This window comes from Halictus rubicundus, chromosome 3 (genome assembly GCF_050948215.1).
Source record: "Halictus rubicundus isolate RS-2024b chromosome 3, iyHalRubi1_principal, whole genome shotgun sequence".
Lineage (NCBI taxonomy): Eukaryota > Metazoa > Arthropoda > Insecta > Hymenoptera > Halictidae > Halictus > Halictus rubicundus.
In genome coordinates, this window is record NC_135151.1 from 13,804,677 (window position 1) to 13,830,820 (window position 26,144).

At 45.8% G+C, this 26,144-nt stretch overlaps 1 protein-coding gene across 11 annotated transcripts in view; it reads right to left on the bottom strand.

Moving 5' to 3' along the window:
• LOC143352728 (uncharacterized) overlaps positions 1–26,144 on the bottom strand; it is a 242,042-nt gene that overhangs the window by 30,947 nt on the left and 184,951 nt on the right. For 10 of the 11 annotated variants that reach the window (XM_076785462.1, XM_076785460.1, XM_076785467.1 and 7 more), the window contains 2 exons: positions 21,222–21,319; positions 2,775–4,780 (listed from right to left, as the gene is read on the bottom strand). In XM_076785462.1, the coding sequence (XP_076641577.1) occupies positions 2,775–4,780; positions 21,222–21,319 (2,104 nt within the window). Of the gene's footprint in view, positions 1–2,774; positions 4,781–5,132; positions 5,251–21,221; positions 21,320–26,144 lie in introns of those variants that run through there. The other variant, XM_076785466.1, reaches the window with a different exon arrangement.

The window sequence follows — 26,144 nt, forward strand, 5'->3', positions numbered from 1 at the left end:
ATCGATTAAAGGAGGTTAGATGATTAGATGCGACGTGCTTCCATGCATTATAATCTGCTTCTTAGAATTTTAAGATAGCTAGGGAAAATATGAAGAAGTCTAAATCGCCAGAAGATCATTGTAACACCTGTAATATTATATAACGTCACACAAGCAAACTGACAATCCGTCGTCATCCCCGAAGGGATAGGTGTCAGCGATGAGATCGATAACACTTTTTCTAGATAGACTACTACAGACGGCTGTGTATCTGTTAATTGGATAGTCCTAGGAAAAGAGAGTATTTGCTACCCGGTGAACCGTCCTGTAGCGTCGAGGTTCATGATGAATTCGCGAAGAGGAAACATTCTAAGGAGTCGCGAAGAAGATATCCTAACCGATGCTCGAGCGATCACTTCTCGGACTTGGTGGACGAAGGAGTCTAAAAAAAAAGAGTAAGCGGCTCAGGGAACAATCACGAGGCACGTATTTACACGGGGCGGCGCGCGCCCTTAACGCGAGGGTAGAAGCCCCTGCGCGCGAGTAAAGGTCCTTTTTATGCGTGCGGTCGCAAAGGCAGCGTAAAATTGAGTTACAGGGCAGTTTATTTTTTTATTAGCCAGGCCAACCCTGCCTGCCGCGCGGCGGTTTCAACGCGGAAAGGGTGGTGTTTGCGGCCGACGGATTTCCCGATAGCGGTTTTATGGCGTGTCAACACGCTCTTACGCGGCCGGTTGTGTTCGCGCGCGCGTCCAACAGAAAGGGAAAATAAAAAACCGCCGAGGGCGGAAGGGAGGAAGGGAAAGAGAAAGAGAGAGAGAGGGACAGAGAGAGGAAGAGAGAGACGCAAACGGTGCACGCGAACCGACGGCTAAATCGAAAAGATCAGAAGCGGTGCGGAGCGGAGAACGAGCCTGCCGATTAAAACTACGGCTCCGCCCGGGGTCCGGCCAGGCCTGTACCGCCGTCACGCTTGTAAGTATGCGATTAATCGTGGCCACTTATCGCGGGCCTGCGTTTATTCGCCGAGATTTCCGTGGCGGTGGATTGCCCCGAGCTATCTCGGCCCAGAGATCTCTTAATGATCGACCGCGCCGCGAGATTGACAGCTCGACGGTGAAAATTTTTGAAAATAAATCCTGATAATGGAACTTTCCGTTTGCGTAATTATCACGAAAATGTTCCACGTACTGCGAGAAATACTTTTATAATCCCCCAGAGAGACCCGGCGATCTTTCGTTGTGATCGGTGCACGAAAATTTTTGCTGGTTCACCTTTCGGCGAGAGAGGATTATGTTTTTGTGTTTTGTGGAACTTCGCTAACGGAATATCACCGTGTTTCAAGATCATCGAAGAATACTGGCACAGGGCGCGGCGCGCGCGTTCCCTCTACGCGTCTATCCGTGCCAATTCACTTCAGGAATGTTCATCTCCGCAGGTTCAGCCAGAGAAAACGCTAAGGGGATAATGAGGACAGGCAGCGGAGCCGCACGGTGGTAATAAGGTAGCGTGGTGCGGCCGGGATGCTAGTCACGTTTCTAGCTGCTGACAGCTGCGGCTTATACGTATGACGTGGTATCAACCCCAAATTTCACCGCCTAAGCACATCGTGTCATCGCTGCCCTAAGACCCCGGAATGCACTCGAACTCCCACCTGTCACACCACGCAATACATTCCACCACGAGGTATGCGACACTTCTTTCCGCTCCTTCCTTATACTTCCTGTTGAGCCTAAATCGTTCCCTTGGTCCGTTTATTTAAGCCATTCCCCTTCGCAAGAGGAAGAAATATGATACAATCATTTGGCAAATATTTTACATAAATATGTAGAATGTGAGAAAAACTCGAAAGACAGCTTGATCCTTCTCGTCTCGTAATGTTAAAGTACAATAGAAATTTGGAAGTAGTTTAGTCACGGAATCATAAAAGAAAACTCGAATTCTTAATTGTCCAAGTGCATACCGTAAGAATACGAGAGTCAAAGTCTAAACTACGAAGAGGTGAATTTCTAAATTGCCAAACATTTTTGTAACACGATAAACATTTCATCGTTGGTATCGTAGCTAGGTGTCCCGAAGTGTCGAGTTTCTCGGTAGGCAGATAAAATATAAAAATTGATTTAAGTTTCACGGTCGAATCTAAGAGCGTCTCTAAAAAAGTCGACAGTCAGCGAGTTCCTACGAGTAGCACAAACAGAGTCGACGCGCTGGCAGAGGCGAGGACAGGATAGCTATAGAGCGTAGGATATGGAGAATAACTTTACTTTGAGAGACCTTGATTTCACCATTTGAGTCATCGCCCCTCGCTTCGTAATTATTGATTTTCCGCGCTACCCTAACTGCCCTAACTTCATAGAGAAAGTAAGAGAGAGAGAGAGAGAAAGTGACAGTGGGCAACAGAGTGAGAGAAGGCGAACTCGGCCGAGATAGAGCGAGATCGAGAGGGAGACAAAAGAAGAGAGAGCACGTGGGTGAGTCGAAAATGCGTTCGTCCCCCTGTCGCAGGGGACGGAGCGGACGAACGGTAACCCTACCGGAGTTGCTATAGCCCTTAGCAATGACTGCGCGAATTTCTTAAATCGTTCTCTATTTACCTAGGAGAGGATCGAACCAGGGGACGAGCGATTTCGAGAGCAGCCCGTATTTGCTGTCGTTAAAGTCTCGAGACGGGTAGAGCGGAACACGTTCGAGAGACCGAATCCCAGAATCGCTGGACTCGGAACAGAACTCGCGGGGGATGGTTGAGATTCCATCAGCGCCGGGGCTCGATACGATAAGACATTGGAATTCCTCACCTCTGTTGAGACTGGACGGAGACATGGACATTCCCGGCCTGCTTCCGTCAAAGGTGCCAGGCCTCTCCGGCATTTTCATGACATTCTCTTGCTGACCTGATCCACTTCCAGACAATACGTCGGCGTTGCTCGTCGGGCTGGACGTAGTCGTGCTGGTCGAGACAGGGGTGATACTGATACTGGTCACATTGCTACCGTTCCCGTTACCGCTCGGATTCACGTTATTACTCGCGCTACCACTACCGTTGCTGCTGGTGTTCTTGGCAGCGACGTTGCTGCCACAGTTACCGGCGTTCCCGTTCCCGTTGTTGCTGCCGTTCGTCGGGGTAGCGTTCGTGTTGCTACAACTGGTCACGGCGGTCACACTGACCACTCCCTCTCTGGCTATGTCCTGAATCGCACTGGCCGCCCTGGAGCCAACCCCGGCCGGTTGGAGGATGGTGTACTGTTTCGAGGAGTCGGGACTGGTTACTGCTGGAAGAGGACCCGTGGGACTCTTCGTCCCAGGAACAGAACTTGCAGGAACCTCCCGCCTCGCCACGTGATGGGTCTCCTCTTTCGAGGATTTCAGCTGCAGCAGCGACACCGTGGAGGGGTGTTTGTCCTCGGTGGAGGTCGATATGCCGGTAACAGGTTGCGGTGTGGGCATCGTGGGCCCAGGACCAGGTGTCGGGTAACCCACGAATGTGGCTGCTGCCGGGTACGGGCCGATGGGTGGTATCGCTGCGGAAGGCACGGCCACCGATGGTGTTCCGCGGCCGGTAGCCTTCGAATGGTCAGTATTCGGCGGCCTGAACGCCGACGTTGCCGAGAACGGGGAATTCGTCGGAGGAGATGACGAAGAGGGGCTCGAAGTAGCTATCTGCAGAGCCTTCAAGCTGTTTTCACTGTACTGTCTGTGATAGTTCGCGTAGAGCTGATGCTGCTGTTGCCTCGCCGCGTTCTGAGGCGACTGGCCGTTCCTACACGACCGGTCCCTGTCCCTGTCGTTCATCTTGTCTCTGTCCGCGTCGTCTTTTTCGGTGGTTGGATCCGACATGTCGATCTCCAGCTCGTTCGAAGAATCGTCCACCAGCTCGTTGAAGTCGGGAGGATCGTACCTGGAGTACTTGTCTACCTGCCGACCTTGAGGATCCACGTGACCGCCCACCAGGTTCCTGTCATTGCGTTCCTTGTTCGACAACGATCTCACGGGCACCGGTCGGATTTTCCCTGGCTCGTTCACATTGTTTACTTGTCCCGCACTCTCGTTTTCTGATTTCATGAAACTGTCCAAGTCTTTCTTCACTTTCGCGGCGTGTTGTTGCTGTTTGATGGCGTCCTGTTGCTTCAGCTGCTGTTGCGACTTTGCATTCCGGTCTTGTTGTCCACGGAAGGTTATCACGTCCTTCAGGGAGCAGCCGGCTTCGTTGCTGGTCGTCGAGGAGTTCGACACCGAGGACGGCGAGAGTTTCGGGTTGTCCTTCTTCTCCTCGAACAGGTTCTCGAAGTTCGACTCATATTTGTCCTCGTCCGAGTTGCCTCTCTGATACAGAGAACCTCTCGGACCGGGCCAACTTCCTGACAAGCTTTTCAACGCCGCTTCCGTCTCCCTGATCAGAGTCTCATCGTCTTCGGGTTCCTCGGAGTGCTTGCTCGACTTTCTCGCTGGACTGCCAGAGTTCGGTGCGTTGAACGCCCGTTTCTTTTGCGGCAACGGTATGCTCTTGCTCAGCTCGTTGGCCTCGAGCAATTTCCTCGTCTCGTCGTCGCGCACGCTTTTCCTCCTTCGTTTCGCAGCAGCATCAGCTGTCTCCATTTCTTGCAGTATGGTCGCTTGCGCACACTTCTTGTTGTTCAATGGTTGCTGAAACTGCGGCAATTGCTGTTGCTGTTGCGGTTGCGGTTGTTGTTGCTGCTGCTGCTGCGGTTGCTTAGGATTCGGGCTGATAGACTCTGCTTCCAGCTTCCGTTTTTTAAGATGAGCCATCGCATTCTGGCCACCCGGCACGCTGGTCAGTTCCACCCTGGAACACAAAAATTCCAGAGGATCAGGTAATCTGCTCTCTCATCGGATGCACGGATGGCAGTAGTGACCGGTTTCGAACTGTTTTTTTGTTTTTGTTTTTTTTTTTACGTGTGCAAGCTTGTCGCTCAAGATCGGCCGCGGTCTAACGATACTTTCAAAGTTCGTAGATAGAGGCTCGGGGGGCCGGTTCTGTCGGTTCCAAACACGATCTCGGACCAGCCGAGTCCGTCTTCTCCGTCTGACGAGACGTCGACTGTTAACTTCGAAGATTCGCGCACTCGAAAGCCTACGGGACGATCGCTTTGTGTTTGTTTGTTTTTTTTTTTTTTTTGTTTTTCAAGAAACGTCACCTGAAAGCCGTCGAGGGCGGTCGAAGGCGATCGCCCCGAATCCTGGGACCGCCCGTTCCATCCAGAGTCGAGACGTGTCCAGTGTCACCAGCCGGAAAGAAGAACCGTCGCTCGCCGATTCCCTCCTCGTCGGTCGGGGGTGGCGCACTTCGAACGCCGTGGTTTTTCGAAGGTAAACTCGGCCTTTCGAACAGCCACAGTCCCCTTCTGACACGACCGTGTACAACAGTTCGTGTGTACGTTTCTGCGCGGATACGCACGCGTGCGCGCGCGTGTTCACGCGTCGCGTCGGTCACACGCGTGCTCCCCAAGTCGCCGTACACGTATGGACGGACCTTTTTCGTCGACACGGATGCGCGTCGAGCCCTTTCCAGACAGGGTGCTCGCGAGCTACTGTGCTATGTTTAAGTCCGTTCGGGGGTGGCGATCTTCCTGTCCCAAAGGAGGGGATGAAGGCTTGCGCGAGCAGCCGGCGGCTTCTGCTTCGCCGCGAAAAGTGGGGGCGGGTTCTGCGCACTGTCCACCCCTTTCAGCTTAGCTGGAACGCGATTCCCAGCCTCTCAGCACATCCCCTTACTCACCTCACCTCTCCGCCGAGCCAACCACCCAACCACCCACACCCCCCGTTCGCGTTAGCAGGGGAGGGAAACACGGCCCCCGGATGCACACCGACCCAGTCACTGTGTTGCGGATACGTGTGCTTGCCGTACACCTTCGTCGCCCCTCACACTCACCCACGTCTTAACTTCCACCGCCCCCGGTTCCACCACCCTCCACCTACGTGTACCTGTGCTACCTGGTTCTCTTTGCTACCTTAAGAGTCCTGGCAACGCTGGTTCCCGGCCAGGGACCTCTTTCTCCCCACCTCTCTCTCTCTCTCTCTCTCTCTCTCTCTCTCTCGCTCTCGCTCGTTTTTTTAAATTTTTTTCCACCCCTGCTCGGCTTCACTCCGCTTCGATTCTGTCTCGTTTAACGAGCAGCCTCGAATTAATTCAGCATTAACAGCAACCTTCGAGGCGATGCTTTGCCCAGCGTCGCTCTCTACTTACGCTCGTTCCTACGCACGGAACGCTGTGAACACAAGGTTTTATGCAGTTTTACTGGAACCTACTGCCTTTTGACATGTCTACAGAATACTGGATTTTTTGCGTTTTCCATAGCTTGGTGGAATCGCTTGCTGCAGGCCACTGCCTTGACCCATCTACGCTTTACTAGGTTTTTACGTGTTTGATGAGTCTATTGAGTTTTGAGTAGAAGTTGGTTGGTGCCCTGGGTCAATTAGATTTTCTAGATTCCTGATAATCTGGGTCCAGAGCATTTTATAAAAACGTTGTCTGTTGAAAGTTAATGCCTTGAACTGTCTGCTCGGAAAGTCTGGTTAGAAATAGTTTACTGATGTTTTACCTTAAACTTCCTAGGCTCATCTAGATGTTTTAGATTGCCGATGGTTAGGGTTCACACTGTTTCATAAAGAAACTTTCTCGTAAAAATGACTGTTTCGAGTTATCTAGTTTTTGATAGCTGGAGTCCATAATCTCTTATAAAGTGATTCTCTGCTAACAATTAGTACCTTGAACTGTCTAGGTCACCCCTCGAAGTGCTGACCTTTAAAAAATGACGGGATCACAGTGATCTAGTATAGTGCATACATGTCTAAATTTTGTGATTTTATGTTAACAATTTTTTCAATTAAGATGCGTACTATCCCCACTACGCTAGAGTAGATAATTCATCGTCTATCGTTCGAGCGACAAAAATTGAAACTAAGCACACTAGATATTGCAGCAGAGTCGGCCAAAAATGACGCAACATTCATTGAGCAAGGGTCGATCAAGATTTTCGGTGAGCAGTTTTAACTGTATTTTAAAAGACGATTGTCCAATTGTACAACGGTTGCTGTGACCGATCTTTCCTGAACGACAAGATCGCGTAAAGGTCTGTTTCCAATCGCGAGACAACACCCTGCACGTACGGTTTAGAGCGATAGCGAGGACCTCCGGTTCGAATTAGATAAACCCAGGTTCCAAGAGGCGGTGCAGGAAGAAGAAGAAGAGCAGGATCAGCGTCAGCGCTTAGCGGAGCTTCCAAGGATCTCGGGAGTGAGGGGGCTTTTCCTTAAACCCTAAACCCACCTCAGACCACGGGAGCTCGGGAGTTTAGAGCAACGAACTCCTAGAAAGGACTGCGGGAAGAGAATGTGGTTCCGACTAAAATCGGAAGTTAAATCGCGCCCGGCGGCTTAAGACATTATCACTTTTCTTCGGCGGCCAGTTGTGCTCGTCGGTCCGGCGGCGACGGCGGCTGTCGGTAGTCGATTTCGAGCAACGACAGAGAAAGAGAGGATTGGACGGGAGAAAGGAACAGCTTGAATCCCTTCCAGTTAGGGATCAATGCTTCCTCGTCCACCCTCCAATTACGTGTCATCCCTCATGGCCTGTGGGGAATAATTAGAAAGCAGCCCTTCTCCGGGACCGAGTGCCTACGAGTCCGTCGACGGATCGTGAAAAGATTAGTTTCGTTTTCGTTGCGTTAGCGACGCGGCTGCTGTTCAAGTCTCCGGTTGGACTTCGAGGACCCTGAGGACTCTTTTATCCAGACGAGACGCGAAAACAGCATTTGCATGGGACACAGTGTGTAAGGATGACTGGCGAGCGTGTCTGACCACTGCCCCCTTTTCTACTTTGATATCGCTTTATGTCGTATCGATCTTACTTCCTCCAAACTGTATGAAATACTGTTGCGGGAAATAGATGAACAGATTAAGCCTTTCGGCATGCGTTTTCTAGACTCTCATGGAAACCGACAAAGTGTAAGTTGGTACAATACTCGTTTTTATTTTTAGCACTCTTGACTGCTTTATGTCTGAGTACATCTACTTCTTCACATTATTGAATCGCTATAGGGGACGAAATAGGAACTTTACGGGGATTTTGAAGTATTTTGGTGAAACGTCAAGCTCCCGAGTCTGCGTTGTCAGATAACAGTCCGCTCTCTCAACGGACATGAAGATTTCGACACCTCAAAATCCGTACTCGTCAATTAATTAGCAAGTGCCGTTCGCAGCGGAGGAGATGGTTACCCAGGAACACCAGACTGTAGAGCGGACGATGGTGCCTCCACTGAAGGGATTAGAGTATTAGGCGACGTCACGTCACCAGAGTCTAAAGGAGCCTTCTTGGAACTGTGCTCTTAGAGATAGCCAAACTTACACACCCCCCGCTTTACCGATGGTTCTTTACTCACCCTCTCGTTCATCTTCACTTTCTCTCCCCTGCTTTCCTCTTCATCTCCTTCCCTTGTTCTCTCTCTCTCTCTCTCTCTCTCTCTCTCTCTCTCCCTGTCCCTCTCTCTCTCTCTTTTGAATCGTAGCGATTTTAACTTTGCATTCAGACTTTTGTTAGTTTCTTACCCTTCGGTAAGTGTATCACAAAAGATTCATTTATGAGTTAGTTGACGCATAGCAAGTGCGATATATGTGGTTTTTGGAGATTTTTATCTCTCTTCTTCATCTTCTTCGTTTCTTCCCTTCCTTTTCCACCCTTTAAAAGTGCTTTAATGCTTTTTACTTCGTCTTTGAACTTTTTCTTATTTTTCCCCTCTCAGTATACGATGGAAGATTTATTTATAATTTTCTAGGTATTTGTTAAATGTGAAATACGAGCTTCCCAGGATTTTTCCACCAACCTAAATGAATCAGAATCATTTTCGTCACTTGCGTTCCGGCTGAACACCCGGCGAGGGTGTTCTCGCGAAAGGAACTCGTACATCTTTTTCTCGCCGACGTTCAAGGCTGGAAGGGCCGGATGCTGGATAATTTAGGGGTCTCTCACGCGTGGATAATGGGGAACTTGGCTAATGCACCCCACTTGGCACCACGTGGATTCGCGCGAGTTTTGCTCAGACTCTTTGCGCTACTCCCATGGCCTTCTTCGTTCTAGTTCGACTGCAAAACTCGGGTTTTTGCGTAGAGGAATCGACAAAATTGCTCGCAATCCATGTACAATCAATCGCTAAGCATTGATACTAGAAACAACAAGATTCTAAAAATCTACCAAAATTGAAAGTTCAAACACAACAAATTTCCCGGACAAATTGAAAGCGGATATTGACGCGTTCAAAGAACATTTCAGGGGAGAATGAGCATGGACATTGAGAATTACTCTTTGACGCGCCAGGAGTAATAGCAAGCGGCATTGTCTGACCATGGACGGTGGCATTCTACTGAACATGATTCCTGTCGGAGAAACCTAACGAATTGGCTTTATTTCGAAAGGGGATTGCCGTGATGCTGGCCGGCATTCTCTGTCTAGCGGCTTTCATGGCATCGGGGGTCGAGGGAAGATTTTAAAGCGGACTCGCGTCGTGGCATTAGTGCAAGTGGAGGAAGAACGCTGTGACTGGGACAGCTGCCGGGTCGGACATCAGTTCGCCGTTCGGCTCCCGGGAATACCTCGTCCCTTTACTAACTATCCGCCCTTACGTCAACCACTCCTCTCTCTCTCTCTCTCTCTCCCTCTCTGTCTTTCTTTTTCACTGTCTTTCCTCCCTCTTCCCTTTCTTTCCCTCCTTAAATTTTCGACGGGCGGTACCCTTGCCGGTGGACTGACGTCTTAAACCAATCGAATTCTGATCAAATATTTAACGCTGCCGGGACCAACGCTTTAAGTGGCTCTTCCATCGCTGGACCCTGTTCCTCCCTAGGAAACACCTTACATCGTTGCTCTGTCCCATCGAGTTCCTCTTTTCCAAGCCGTTCTAAGTGAGAAATATAGTCCCTTATTTTGGAAGTTTTAAGTGTTCTTTCTCGAGCAACTAAAACGATTCCAATGACCCTGCCCTGCTCACTGACCTTACATCTTCAACTACTTTTCCGGAGAAAGATAGTTTCGTCTGAAAGCGAGCGTGGAGTGGAGCTAGAATAGATACTACTTCTATCTAATTATACATAGTTTTTAGAATTTTTGATTCCTGGGTCCCTCTGATGGTATCTTTAACCTAGGTTCACCCTTCGTGCTAATTCGATACATTTTATACTGGTTTTGAACAGAGACTTTATTTAGCTTTTCATGTACAAGGAAAGAATTTTAATACCTCAGCTTTTCATCCTAACGATACTCTACCAGTGTGAAATTAGAAAAATCAGGGGTGGATACAATAGTTTTTTAATTTCTTGCCGTAAAATATTGAGTCAGACTCGTGATGAAGATCTCAGAATCCACTAAATATATACGTATTATTCATCTCTGTTAAATCGAAGTGCAATTATACATTTTTGTTATTAAAGTTTAGCGATTAGACTAAATGTGGGAACACAACAAATTTCCTTTGTAATGCGGAAAATTATTGACAACAAGGAAATTGTGAGGCGAGGGGTTGAAGTAGCTTCGAGTTCAAGGGGTTGGAATTGATTGTATTTGGTTTAAAACCTCACGGGCCAGTTTCCGTCGATCCGAAAAGGCTTAGGGATTTCTGGGCCCGTTACAATGGAAACGTAGGGTTTTCTTGTCTCTTTCAGCACACGGCTATACGTCACGGGTCTCGGTTTCTGGGCGTAATTAAAGAGAGCGCAGAACAGCGTGACGCCTCGGGCCTGTCTGGGGTAAGGAGCGGGGCGAGATGGTCGGGGAACAGGGTGTGCGGTATAAGGGATGTGTTTTACCGAGGGATACTTATACCATCCCTACGCGGCACATATTTTCATATAACAAAACCATCTGCGTGCCGCGCATAACAAATTTCAACTGATTTATAGTGAGGCTGGGGTAGGCGGACGCAAATTTTCGCAGTTACGTCGACGCCGACGCCGACGCCAGAAGAAACTCTGGACGAGCCGGTGCTTTCTTTTGCCGATTTACACCCTTGCGAATTCGGTTCTGCGCGGAGACGATACTATTCAGTGCGGTTCGCAAGGTTGTTCTGTCTACGAGTCGTGATAATTTTTATTCTTTATTATCATTTTTATTCGAGACGCGTCAAGCTTGTTTAAATAGGACGTTATGTTAAGTGTAGATATGTTCATTATGATATCCAAATGAAAACTAAAGCCAATTACACAACATCTGTACTTCCTCGTTTTACTTGATTAATCCCATATTAGTCAATATGACTATGTGTGACTTCATTAAATATTATAATTTTATCTACTGAAAGACCAACTTTCGTACCGACCAGTTGTAATGAGCAAAAGTTTAATCAGTGCATTTGAAGTATATATAATTGAAAATATTCTGCGTATGAATGAATATTAATGAATGTAAATGAAGTATGATTAATTTTTTAATTAACGTGAACTTATTTTCTAACGTAATTTGTATATATTCCAGCGTTTCGACCGCTACACGCACGAGAAATCGAAAAGGATGCCCGTGCAAGTTTTACAGTGATATCTGTGAGGAACGCGACCCTAAAGGGTTGCACGAGGGGGTTGCAAAGTCGGGTATGTACAGAGTAGGACAGGGATGGTTGGGGGGTTGTAAGAAGGGACCGTACTCTGACCAACCGACGACGGACCGAGCCATTGGATCGATAATGTCATAGTGACAAGTACCAGCATGTGTATCCTTCTTATGCTCCCAGCCATATAATATACATATACACGAATATATTCAAATTGTGCTTCCTTGCCTGTTTTCTCTTTGGTCAAACGCTGCCCAAAAACCACCAAATAAAACACCACATCAATATCGCTTATAATGATAATCCATCTATTCGACAGTGTCGCCACTCTACTTTCACACTCTTAATTACCATTTACGAACAATCAGACTGCGTTTATCGAGATATCGTACAATTATTTTCACAAAACACGTGTCTGAGTAAATGTGTCTAGCAAGATTCCACAAAAGTATTTTTACAATCACAACAATTGTACAATAAAGAATCTTAAATCGGTCATTTTGACGGGTTCAATTGTCCTCCATCAGTGTTAACCCTTTGAGATCAAAAGTATCTTCTCTCTTTCATTTCATAACGTGCTTCTACATCACATAACTCAATCATATTTCCATATGTAGCTTGGCTAGCCTATGTAGGATAGCTGAGAATACAAAAATTATTGTTACATACCATGAAATTGTGGAATTATTCATGAATGCACTGTAAATCTGTAAAATCAGCAAACTATTGATGTAAAGTTTAATGTCGAATTTAGCACGACATAGGACCAGAAAGGGTTAATAAATCACAAAAAAATTCAGTTCATAGACAGATATCGAATGGATATCGAGGGATATATTTTCCGAAGGATTAACTAACTTATGATCGACGATTCCGTGACGGCCGAAGAGATAAGACTGGTGGCATCTGTAAACGCGGTGAAAACTAATGCGAGTCGAAGAGTTCTTCCTGTAAAACGCGGCGTGGCAGTAAATCCTGAAACGAACCTGGAATAAACTGTCCGAGATACGACCATAATAATATGCCTCCGTCGCCTCCGCCGCCGCCGCCAGATTGTTACGGCTTGTTGGAATTGCCTCTCCGAAAACCAGTCCGCTTCGCGGTGTTCTTGGATTACGATGCAATTTCTCGAGCCTCATGGGCTTGCACTGATGACGGCCCTTAAAACTCAAAAGCCCTTTCTGGCCGGGCTTTCTCCGCGGGAATTATGTGTAGCCGTGTGTGTCGATGAATTCGAACGATGCCCTCGGCTGTTTCCGGTGTGACAAAAGTTTTTCGACGAGTGCATCTCATGAATAAATGAATCAGCCGTTTCGGCCTGGTCATAACTACGTGCCCCGACAATGTGCTCAGTTTTTTCCCCGAAAAATTTGTTCCTCGACGTACGGAACGTTGAACATCGAGCGAAACTGGATGGAAAATCTGTCGAATTAGTTTCGCTACTCTAATTCCCTTTTCTGCATAGGCAAGTACGTCGAAAGTATGGAATAAACTTTTTTCATTTGATGCCTCGTTTTCGAGAAACTTGAGTTTAAAAGTCTGATGCGTCTGATCATGACCTACTGATTCTACTTCTCACGAATGCTAGGCACGCGAAGTAGACTTGAAGATTCTCAAAGTTGATTTTCTCGAGAACAAAGTCTCGATTGAAGAAATTATTTCCTCAAGTTGAAACACCCACTCCACGGTTGTGCCATCGATACTGGGACACCCCGTATAGTATCCCTCGGCTATAATTTCGACGGCTCTGTCTTCGGACCATAAATACTCAGACTTCGGCAACTCTCTCATTTAGCGGCGCGAGGAGTGTTCTATGTGCGTGTACACGGCCATAAAGTGAAAAAAAGGTCCACGGCCGTTTGTTACCGGGAGCAGTTGTAACGGAAGGGCACGTATCGGGTAACATGATTACAAATATATCATAACCTCCTTCGCCCTTTCTACGGCAACGTTCCCGGAGAAAGGGCCCGGATACGGCAGAGCGTGTCCTTCGACACGCGATACACGTGCGTCGCCTGTCGATGCGGCTTTATCGCAGCAAATCACTGCCGACCCGAAGAAATAAAGACAAAGGCCGAGGGGGTGTAAGTGAAAAGGGCACGTAGCACATCCCTCCGCTAAATCGAATTGACACAGCTCCTTGTGTACGCTACAAACGAAAAAGACGCGACGCGAAACATTTTCTGGGGACAACATTGCCTGTTGAATTTGGAAACAGCTCTCTGACAATTTTCTAACCTTCTCCCGAAAACTGTTAGTGGACGGAGCTCGTAGAATTGGCAGCAGTATGTTTGCAATTTGTCCTCCTCCCGATCAATTTTATATTTTGAGTACAATTAATTGTAGAACGAAAATAAGCATGATCTTGGTCACTGATTGATTTATTTTAGCGATACTGTGTGCTTGATGGCAACAATTAAGAAGCTAATCGTAAATTTATATCATACACCAATGAGAAATTTCGTTTAACTCCGCGGACGCATTGTGTTATTATAAATGCACCAGTATTGCAGCAGACAGAAAAATAAAACCATCGAGTTTTACATCGATGAGAAATTCATGCACAGGAACTTGAGCCTTACTTTCTCCATAAATTAGAAGCATCTCTAATTGTTCTGAGAATGAAACTTTCACATTGACTATCTTATGTTCACTAACTGAGAAACTGACTGAACCGGAGAGACGTCGAAAGCCTACCAATGTTTACATTTGACGTATTGAGCATATCCTTGTATACGTTCCATAATGAAAGTAATAGAATGAAAACAGTCAAATATCTCAGCAACAGTAAGTTTTAGAACAAATACTCTTTAGTACTTTTATACTCAGAATACGCCAATCTATCGAAATCGAGCACAAAAATTGGACAAGAATATTATTTATACCATATTATGTAGGTTGTTAAACCCTACAACTTCTGTAACTAACATTTTCTCGTATCGTTTGAAATAACCAAGATATTCAAGTGTACAGATTTCGCGGGACACACTGTATACAATCTTGCACAGGATATATCCACTAAAATATTTCTTCGTATAGTACTACTGCAAAGCTGCTTCCCTTTCAAGAATTAAGTCTGAATTTCAAATTCAGAATGCTAGTGAAACTTTCACGTGTGAAGACTTCTAATCACATTCGTCTAAACCGAATGAACTAAATCTACGAAGCAGAATTCAATTAACATCCACAAGACTCTAAACAAGCCTATCGACCAGGCACAAAGAAGAAATAATCATAATTGCTCCAGATTCCGCGCAACCGAGCAGAATATTCAGCCAAACCGATCACGTTAGATCTAATGAAACGTTTGCTCCAACGGAAGAAGATAATTTGTGCGAGAGCAAAACGATCCGAAAGAGCATAAGTCCAGCCATATGGAATTAGGGGACGGCTAATATAAGAATATTATGGACAAGGGAGTAATCATCGTATCGGGGATCAGCGTTCCGGAAACTGGGACCGCTCCGCAAGCCAGACAGCCAGATATCTCGGAATGTTTTACACCTCATTAGGCAACAATGTGTTGTTGCCAGGGTGAATTATATCGGGCATGAGACGCCCGTCAAGACAAATGGCTCGAACCGGAGGTAATTGTGGGCTTTTATTAGCTCTGGTTTCTCCTGTTGGCTGCAAATCGCGCAACGCGCCCGGGTCGCAGACAAGGAGGCAGCAACGCACCGGCTACACTGAGGGCAACCCTTCCAGCTCCTTCTCATCTATTTTCCTTCTCTCTATACGCCTATCTTCGTTCGTCTTCGAGGTTCTCTTCGAGTTCCTCTTCGTCCCTCCCGATAAACGCCCCCGCGACTCGCGAACGCTGCCGCGTAATTACTCGCGCGACAGTAATACTGGAATGCGAATCTCGTCTCTGCGTATCCTGTTGTGTCATCCTAGATGCTCTGCTCGCTGCTGACGCCCTCGATCCGATCTATCTTTCCGTTTCTAATCCCATTTTCGCCTTTAACCCCCGTGCCCTGCGATTTAGTCAACTACGTGTTCAACATCTTTGTCGCGAGTCTGACTCAACATTATAAGGCAAGAGCAATCTTATTAAACGAGATAAGTATTCTACGTTGAAATGTTGATGCTTCTTCGATTCAGTCTTGGAAGATCGTAGAGGTTCGCTGAACCGAGTCATGTTGCCACTGATCTAGATCCAAAAAGGCAGAAACTGGGTAGAAATTCATTCTATGAACGTTCAGATTTTTATCGTAGAGAATTTCTCTCGCCGAAAAGCGAATGAAGAACGCAGACACTTTTGCGATTATGTTACTGTCTTATCTGGAACAACAGGAGAAATCTGATTTGAGTTTCTGATGAAGAATATAGTGAACTTGGCGATGTCTATAACTGTTGTGTACAGAAAGCACCCGCTCCTCCGCATTTATTTCGAGGGGAATAAACTTCCAACAAATTTCTTAGCCGCCGCAGACCCCGGCCACGCCGGTGTTGGTGGATTCTATACAGGTTTTGAGTTATTTGCGTGAAAGCGGCAAAGTGTAGCCGTCGACGTTGGTTAAAGTATGCACGAACGGATCGGCAAGATTAATGTGGTCAGCGTGTTTCTTGAGATATTTCACATACTTGCAAGGTTAATTACTTCCCCGCGCAAAATTGTTGCGGCCAAGGCACCGCCTGTGACCGGCTCCAAAATATTCGTCGACTTCGCGCTCTTCAATTATCTTGTTCGTCAAAGCTTTGGCTACTTTGCCGACCGAGATTCTGACCCCTAAAATGTGTACAGAGAAACCTGCTCAAGTTTCAACAAACGAGCAGCCAATCGATTAAGTATATTCCAGAAATATTTATTTAAAGAAATATTTCTTCTTCGGTGGAAGTGCGCAAAAAGAAGCCACAATTTTAAATGTTCTGTCGAAGGAGAAAGGTCTGTGCAATTTATTGAATTGCTAGACATTTCAATCGAGACATTAGACGAAAAGAGATTACAATCCCGAACACTTTAGTGTACTCCTTAAGAGGAGAGTGTACAATAAACGTCCTGTGCAGTTTATAAATGGAACCATTAGAAATTGTACACTGTAATGTCCAGAATAATCATGTCCTTTGTGGCAATTCTATAAAAAGAGGTCAGGATTATCCTATTATTGTACTCCTCAAGAAGAAAGTCTACAAACTCTGTGCCTGAAACCCTTCAATCTAAAAATTCTGTCTAACTTATACGATCAATCACTTTCGTGTCGAGTATCTTTAGCACCTTGCCCTCATCACTATCCGATTAAATTACAATAACCTGATAGAATATTGAAATTTATTAAAAATAGCTGCTAAGTGGCTGCATTCTTCGCCAGTTTTCGAATAAGGGATTTTGCGAAATAAAAGTGCAGCGGGGTTTAACGATCCGGTTGCCGCCGCGCCGCGCCGGGGCGTTTACCATAAATGCCGGCGCGAACCCGAAAGGAATAAAATTCTCTTTCATTTCTCATCCGTGCGAGCGAGTTCTCCCGGTCGAAATCGCAGTATTTTTTTCGAGGGGGGGACCAGGACATTCCGAAAGGTCGCATTTTCGCGAGAAGAGAGCCTGGTATCCACGCGTTATTACGCCTCTAGGAGGTACAACTCGCTCGAGCATATGCGGGCCAAGCTTGTCCCTGTCCCTCTTTCGCTCGTAGTTTCGCCGTGGTTCATGTATTTATGCATTTCCACCCGCCCGCTGCTTCTTGACTAGACTCGACGCGCACACAACGATGCAGCATTGTGTGCCAGACGATTTACATGTATTGCTGCTCGATGATGTGCCGTAAAAGATGGCCGGCCGAGGGGCGAGCGTGTAGTCGAGGAGATAGAGAATTGCTTTTAAATTAGCGACACGCAGTTTCTGTCGTTTTAATGTGATTTACCGACGGCCGATATGAATTATTACACCTGGGGACGAGAACAGTTCGATTTTCGGTGGAACGAAGTCCATTCATGGCGATTCGCAGGCTCCATTTGCCATTGGACCGTAGATTTTATGGATTTATGATTGAAAAGGATGAGAGAGACAAGTTTTCTTCATCTGTGTTGAAAGTTGTGTTCTATATATAAATTCCTATCTTGATTTCTTAATTATTTGTGGCTCGGAGAACCTTACAGTCACCGTTTAACATGACATTAGTCATTGAACAGCGTCAGTTTGCAGATCAATTAAATTTCTAAAATTGTGCTATGCAAATTATTACTCGATTATTTTCGGCTCGGAGAGCCGCTCGGCTCCGTCATCTAACAAGCAAATGGTCCTCGAATAACTTCAGAGAATCCAATTAAATAAAATTGAATATCTGGGAACGGTGTGAGTCGTTACATAGTGTCGGAAAGTTAAATCGTCCGCTTACACTCCGGCAATTAATTGTCACACATCGGATCATTAATTAGAGCACGCCACGCCGTTGCTCCCAAGTCCGCATTATCGCTGCTAATTTAATCGAGCTCTTCCCAATTGCTATCGTGAAAATTGCTATCCGAAATTCCTCGGGATAAATCGAAAGACGACCGTAATGCATGCACAGCTGCGATATCATAGTGATTTTCATCTCAGACCTCTCTTTCATACGGGCCGGATCCACGGTTGCCTTTCATTATTCGACCCGCCATATTTACTCATTGAATTCAATTCGGATTCACTTACGGCATGATTTACTCTGCGGAGGCGTACCTGAGCATGATGATGGGAATTTATTGGAGACGGAGGTCGTTCCGAAAACGGGAAAGGAAGACGCAAACAGCGGGGATGGAGAACACGGGGGAGAGGTCGAGAGCCCTGGCGGAAGGGACAACGGGCAAAACCAAGGGAGAGGAAAGTAAAGGGCGAGTCCTTTTCTCATATTCTGTATCCCATATGGTCCCTCGTAAAAGTTACAAGAGCATCTTTTCGAAATTCTGATTTACCGTACCCTTTCGCGGCCGTTTCGCCGGGCAACAAATCTGCCTGTGCTTTAGTATGAAACATTAGCACTCAAAACTAGTGTACAAATTTAATATTGAATTGTACAGCTGTGCAACAATTTTTTAGAATTTTCAGTTAATCGGGATACTCGAAATCAGTATTTTAGAGATGAAGTGTCACCTCAATTTTGGAGGAAGTGTCAAATGGCAGTCACAATGATGTTAGATTGGTATTTGCTTCAATTATATATACGAAGTATTGTTATATATAAGTAAAAAGAGGTTCAATCAATTTTTTGAGGTGTAAGATGAACAAGTGGATTCGATGTTATACCTACTGACAAAGTAACTTCAAAAGGTATTTTTTATGATATTGTCTGACCAGAGGGGATTCTATGGATGGTCTTCGGACAATAAATGTCTGTCCAGCGCCTCTATATTGCTCCGAACGCGAGGGATACCGCTTTATTGGCGAATGCTGAATTTTTATTCGACCCCTGCGTAAATAAAGCCATATAGAGCTCTATAGCCACTTTTTTGAATGTCGCTCTTAAATCAAGCTAACAGTAAGTGCGTTCATTAACTGGACACGGTTAATCGATTTAGGAATATTTGTTGACAAGAAATCTTTTTATTTTCCAAACAGCTTAAAAAAATTTGATCATTTTGCCTTCTTCTATATTTGCAGGAAAAATTAAAATGTCCGTTTGAAATGCAAAAAACAAGCAAGAACGCGCAGCAATTTACGCGTAGACTAAAATCTGGTCGATCAACAGGGGGCTCGGAACGCCACAACCCGAAGCGGTGGTGCCATGGGGGTGGTTGGAAGAGAAGGGAAGGACACACCCCCCCGCGAACTCGAACATGAATTAAAGTTTTAATTTCTCTAAATCACTGTTCGCCCTCGAGCGCTTTCCACCAGACGGTCCGTTACTTATAGCCTTTGCCCTTTTTACCGCCTCCTTTTTTGCCATTCGCCTCGATCTTACCACCGACCAACCCTCGCCAATCGGGAGAAATCGATATGCACTTATCCGATGACTCTTGAGACCCCTCTTTCTTTTTTTTTTTTCTTACCGTAGGCATAACAGCCAGCCATCGGTCCTCCGACGAGATTTAAATATTTCAAGCCAAAATTATCTTCACCATCCGAGGACCATTTAGATTTAGCCGATACAAACCGGTTTTACCGAGCAAATTCTGAGCCTAACCCTCAAATAGAGTGTAACCCAATCATTACCGAATGATTTTTCATAAAATTTCGTTAATCTTTCTGATGTATAAGTTTTTGTAAAACATATTTAGTCGATATTTAAGTACAGTGTGTTTCATTCTTAGAGGTCCAGAGTTAGGGATCCTAAAGGGATAAAGTTTCCCTAAATGAAAACTATTCTTTGTATGTAGCACAGGGATAAACCATGTGTGAAAAGCAGACAATTTAGGATTTAGTTTATCAATCTTTAGAAACCATACACGCAACGTTGACCGATTTAGATGAAATATTCAGAATATGTATAACTGATACAGATGTACAAAACGTACTTTTTAAATTTTTAATGTAAGCCCGCATAAAAAAGTTGCAAAATACAACTTTTAGTATTTTCTGCGCAATTTCGACCAATTGCAATTTTTGTAAAAATTTGTTTTCTCTTTATATAGCGAACCAATTGTTCTAACTTCTCAACAAAATTCAAGTAGTATACTCCAATATTGTCAAAGTTACGCGATTTTTAAGAGCGTCCGAATATTAGTTGGAGTCACTGTACACAGTTTCAAGTGTCTAGTATTCCTCTCACATTTCAGTTGTTTGGTACCAGATTTCTTTGAGGATCGAAAGGAGGGCGACAGAGGTTTCCCAGTGAAACAAGGACGACAAATTACGTGGCAGAAGGATCGATCGCGGGAAACGCCGATAACTGGATCAGAATTCGCCCCTTTCCGGGGGCTCGACAGCCCGAGACCGGGGTTGTTCATTTAAAATCATGACGCCGAGCGTAGGGCGCAGTCACGGCGGAGGCGTTAGTATTAACGTTAGGTGCCACCGGGCCGGGCGATCTACAAGAACTTCGCGCACCCCCTTACCACCGGTGACATATTGTTTCCATTCTGCTCTCGGGCTAAAGCGCAATAAAAAACTGGCATAAATATCAGCCCCCTCGGCCTCACCACGTCCCGCAGCCACCGATGCCATCCGAGCTCGGTGGCCCGCGACACCGTTGCTACATGCAAGAACACTATGGCCCCGGATACCGGCGCGGCGGTCTACAACTACGTGGAAACCGTTCTTTCCCGCGTGAGAAACGCCGAGGACTAATTTGTCTGAGTGGCTTTTTAGAGGCTCGCAAGGGCAACGCGGATTGCCAGCCGAAGCCGTGATCTTTCCCTCGGTCGCCAATCGCTCAGTATTTGCATTCGGGCTCCAAGGTCGTTTAAAATAGTCGATTTTTATCATCGGGGTATTAAAAATACCCTTTGGGTCATATCCATATTTTAAAAATTGTGTCCTTCCTTCGTTGATTTCACTTAATTATTTTGTTATTATTTCGCGTTGTTCGTTTGACATATCTTTTTCGAACTGGTACTTGATGTATCTGGTTGCTTGGAAATGTTTGCATGTGATATTTCTAGTCCTAAATCAATCGAGTAAAAGTGTATACGGTTAAGCAACACGTTTATTGATTCTCTGTTCCCCCCAGCGATTTTTTTTTTTTGTGTGAAAGCTTGTACACTTGTTAAGTGTTTTCCTCTATTTTTCGACCGTAACAAAAAAAAAAAAAAGAATTTGCAGAGTTTAAATTAGATTGTACTTACAGCGTGACAGGTTCCTCAGGGCTCGAGGGTGAAACTGAGAGTGACATCGTGGCGGTTAGACATCGTGACGTTCCTGGCGACCTAACTCGATCGTTCACCTAAAACAGAAAGGAAATTGTCAGTATCGTATCGGCGTAACAATGTTTAATCGTCTACAATCGTCTTCACAAATGAAACTACCCTGGAAAAACGGAATACCTTTGATCCCAACAAGGATCCGCCCCTTATATTCTTAAAGATTGAATTGTTTTTCTCCTGTAATATAAATTCAATAAATGCATGCATCCCCTCAGATTGATAAACAATGACGGGAAATTACATTGCGAATTCTCAATGGTATTTTAGAGACGTTTCCGACCTCGGGATAGAACGTGCTCCGCTTTAAGAGATTATGCACACGATCGAATTGAAAAAATACAGAAGAGACATTCCTCCGTGCAACTTCCGAATTCTTTGCACGATTCTTGCTGTCGTCGATGGGGAATTGAGCAACAGGTAGAGCAGATATGTCCTCGAGGCATCATGCTCGACAGAGCATACGCGTGATTTACCGTGTAAGTGACTCATCGAAATCACCCTTTTTTTTTCTCTTATCTTCAACTCTCTGCTGGAAACCAGAGCTGGAGGAAATAATTCTTTCACCTAAACGATCCGAGGGAGGGGAAACGAGGATTTATATTCGAGGGTGGTATTCATGTGCTCTGATAAATTGTCAATTCCAGAGCTATAAAATTTGTAATATGCTGCAAGACCATCTCATAATCCACTTTCGCGTTTTGACGTTTGAAATGTTTATACAACACCCTTTTCTTCTAAAAAAAAAAAGAAATATATAATCTTCACAATTTAACAATCAGAAGAAATTGAATATATCTTAACTTGTTAAAAATAAATTTTCTAAATAGCGAGAAATATTCGTGTACCACTCTGTAGTTTTTACTTTCAGAAGAAATAGTTCACAGTGACGTTTTTATATTTATTAATAACAGATGATTATAATATCTTGATCTGTTTTAATATAGAAATAGCAGACTGTGATCATTTGAAAAGAGACCGTATTAAATTACTAAACATACTATGAATGAGTAATTAATATTATCCAATATGATTACTGCAAGCAAAAGAGAATACAGAAACATAGCAGAGAATCTATGCAACAAATTCACATTGGGAGTTTGTTTTACCGATCGATAGGTGGCAGGTGATCCATGAATTATAACGATTGTCAGAAAGATATCACAGCGATTTTCGAGAATCAGCGGGGGCGGACAAATTCGGTCGGAATTGAGCGGCCCTCCCTCAAAGAAATATTACACCCATATTTTTCTCCGGTGAACGATGACTGAAGCTCTCCCGCGATTTCCAAGGGATTAATAATGGCAGCAGACCGTTCTACGACAATCGTAGAGCGAAACAAATGCAGCCCCGGGCAAGTGGACCAGACTCGCGCCGACATCAATCTGAACGAGCGAGTCGCACCCCTAACGAGCCACCGAGTCATATAAATTTTATTGCCATTTCATAAATCCCGTCGACCGCCGCGAGTTACCGTTCCGCGGCTCTCCGACAGAGATTATCAGGAACGTATAAAGTTGCGGATCGTTGCGCCGCGCCGGTTACGGCTCGATTTTGTCTCTCGCGACGCTCATTTCAGGCGAGAGTTTCGAGGGTGGCCGCGAAAAATATCGCGGAAACGTTTGCGTCACATCGTCACTTCATCCCTTTCAGATTTATTTACTGCCGTCGAAAAATACCTAATACGGTCGTCGAAAATGATCGCGCGTGCCGTTACGACTTCACTGTGAGATTCAGTCGAAATTCTGCAACCTAAATTAATTGTTCAAACGAGAGCAACTGAAACTCTTGGTCCAAAAGCCCGGATTTGTATTATTTATAGTTATCTGGCGACGCAATGCCACTTGTGCGATACCACGGACCTGTTATCCCGCGTACTTCAGTATTTGATTCATCGTGGCAGTGAGAATATTCCACTTTCATTGATTCATTAAACTCTTCCAGCTTTCGGACATTGGAACGTCATCGTCACTTGAATTATTTTTGTTACTGTCCGTACCGCCATCGCTATCACTTATACAGTGATTTCACTGTATATGTCGCCAAGGCGTGGTGGATAAACGTCGCGGATTTATCCCCACTACCGCGGGTTATACCCCGTGAGGAGCCACGAAGCACGAGAGGCCACGGACGCCGAGCAGTGTAACCATAACGCGGCTCGGGTATGTCTCCTGGACGATACATGACGCTGGCAAGACCCGTGTTGTTGACAAATATCGAGAATTCACTGTAATACGATTTCTTAATCGTGGCATCGTCGATTACTCTCGTGAACAGCTAAATGGGCACTGACTGACACAGCATAGAGCAAGCATAGTAACCCCAGACGGAGCAAAAACAGAAGAGATGACGTCACGTCTGTGACCTCATACGAACAGTATCGGCGACGCGACGTAACACGTCCGCGGGAGCGGAACGGTTAAGATCTTCAATTTTTGATGATTATTCCTGAAAGCGACGCCCATATTTTTGTACTTTACCAGCTGTAACTTTTTATTTCGAATATGCTCGTTTGGCAATAGTGTAGGACTAGTTTTGACAACGTTTGCGCGCAGCATGAAAGACGCATCTCGATCCAGGGGGTGTAAACGCAAGCATAGAATACGCGTCGAGCAAAACCGCGGCGGCATGTAAATGGGATCACGTTTATAATAAATAAGACAGAAGTCTGTGCGAGGAAGATGGAGACGGAGCACAGTTAATTCAGTTTTATACGACAACACTTCCGATCCACGGTAAGCCGGCGACAGTCCCGAGCTCCTTACCCTCGGCGTTCTCTTCATCTTAACGCAAAGACGAACCAAAACCTGATTTACATTTCTTTCTCTCCTCGCTATAAAAATTCTGCGACGATAACTTCCTTTGTTCCACCCTCTATGGTCGTAGGGGCGAGAGCAACCCCTGCGGCTGGGAAGCCACGGGGAGTCCCCATAACCCCGACTAGTTTTCGGTTTACATTACATTCTTTTCCTTAATTAAAGGCATTGCGCGCTCGGGCTCGTTGGATGCTTTATCTCACTCGCGGTAACGTTCAGCGCAAGATTTTTATTTCATCGGACGTCCTATTGAAGGCACAAGCTACGAAAAAATAACAAGCTACTAGAAATTATTTCAACGTGTAGACCCTCCCTCCTTGTAATCTCAAGATTAACACTAGAACCACCGAGGCCGTCAAAATGACGGATTTCAGATTTTTCCGTTTACAATTCGTAAAGTCAATACTTTCTTACTCAATTTTTCCGACTTTATTCGAGTACCATAAAAATCCCACGAAATCTGAATAAATCCCTGTTATTATTATAAAGGAATATACATCGGTCTCGTTTAGGGCTCGGTAGTTCTAGTGTAAAACTTATCGCATCTAATAATCTGACCTTCCGTAATCAATTTTGAAATATTCCTCAGAGTCGCTACGACGTGCGGACGTCGGGTCCGAGAGGTTAAAAGATAGACAATAATGTAACGAATGCCGTGTTCTTGTGAAACAGGTAAAATATATTTCACGCGGTTCAGCACGATGGTTAAACGAGGGTTGATCGTATTCAGGAAGCAACAGTCAGTCGAAGATGACGGTCGTTCATTCAGCAGCAGAGATATCGCGTTCGTCCTGGAGGACGAGGGAGCGAAGAGGGCTAGAGAAGGAGGGCTAGATAGGATCGAAATGTAATTAAGAGAGCAAATAATCCGAGCCGAACAAACTCCATGAAACGGATCAAAGAACTGGGAAGCGTGAGGGAACGAGACGCTGCGGGGGTAGAGAGAGAGAGAGAGAGAGAGAGGGAGAGAGAAAGAGAGAGGGAAGGTACATGGTACCGATAGAGGACTGAAAGGTAGCAGGACGAACTACGACCGACTGATTCTCCCTGTCGTCGTCCTGTCTAGCCCGAAGGAGTAGGGCAACGAGGGGGGTGGGGGTGGGGGGGCTCGGCAAAGACCCTCGATAAATATTTCCGTCAAGTGACCGGGGTTGGAATTCAAAGAGAGCCGAAAGGTGGAATCGAGAGCAAAACGAGTCCATCCTCTCTTCAACGGCGGTTCAAGGGATGGCCGACGGTGGATGGGGTTCGCAACCGGAGGAGGGAGGGTGAGAAGGGGCGCTGATGGGGGGGAGAGGCAGGCAGCCAGTATATTTGCGTTACGTTACGTAGTTGCGCGTTTAATCAGCCGTATACCCGGAAAGGGCGCGTGTGAGAGGGAAGAAGGAAAAGAGGGACGGGGACTAAGAGGAACCGCCTCGACTTCCGGATACTGAAGAAGGACAGGGGCCAAACAGAGTCCTACCTTTTGTCCACGTAAAGAGACCAGATTCTGTTTGCCGGCGGACTCTGTCCTCTGCGACCTCGTACGGCTACCTTCACAGAATGTCGCTTGCTCAGCTCGTTTTTCTTTATTCGCCTTTTTACCCTGGCGAGCTACAATGCTGCCGAGCATTTTCGGATTTTTTTACCGAGGAAGTTGAAAATGTCTCTTTTTGTTTGCCCGAACTTCAAAGCGGCACATTCGACTTGCGGACTGTCGCGATGCTGATTAAATTGTGCGAGACTATTTGCTGCGAAGAATTTACTGCAATTTCAAAGTGGCTCGATTTTATATTGTTCGGCGGTTTTTCGAATCGGCAAAACTTCGTTTACGGATTATTCTAGTGGACTTTTTCAGATAGATTATTCGTGTTCTTTTCTTGCGATTTCGCCCGAGCAAGTAGAAGAGGAGAGAGGCCGAGGGAAAACAGAAGAGTTGGCGCCTACGAGACGTCGATGGCGTGACAGATTGCCTCCAGTATTTTCCACCACATATATCATCAGCATCCGCCAACCCTTAGTTCTAGTTCAATGCTCACCACCGTCGTCT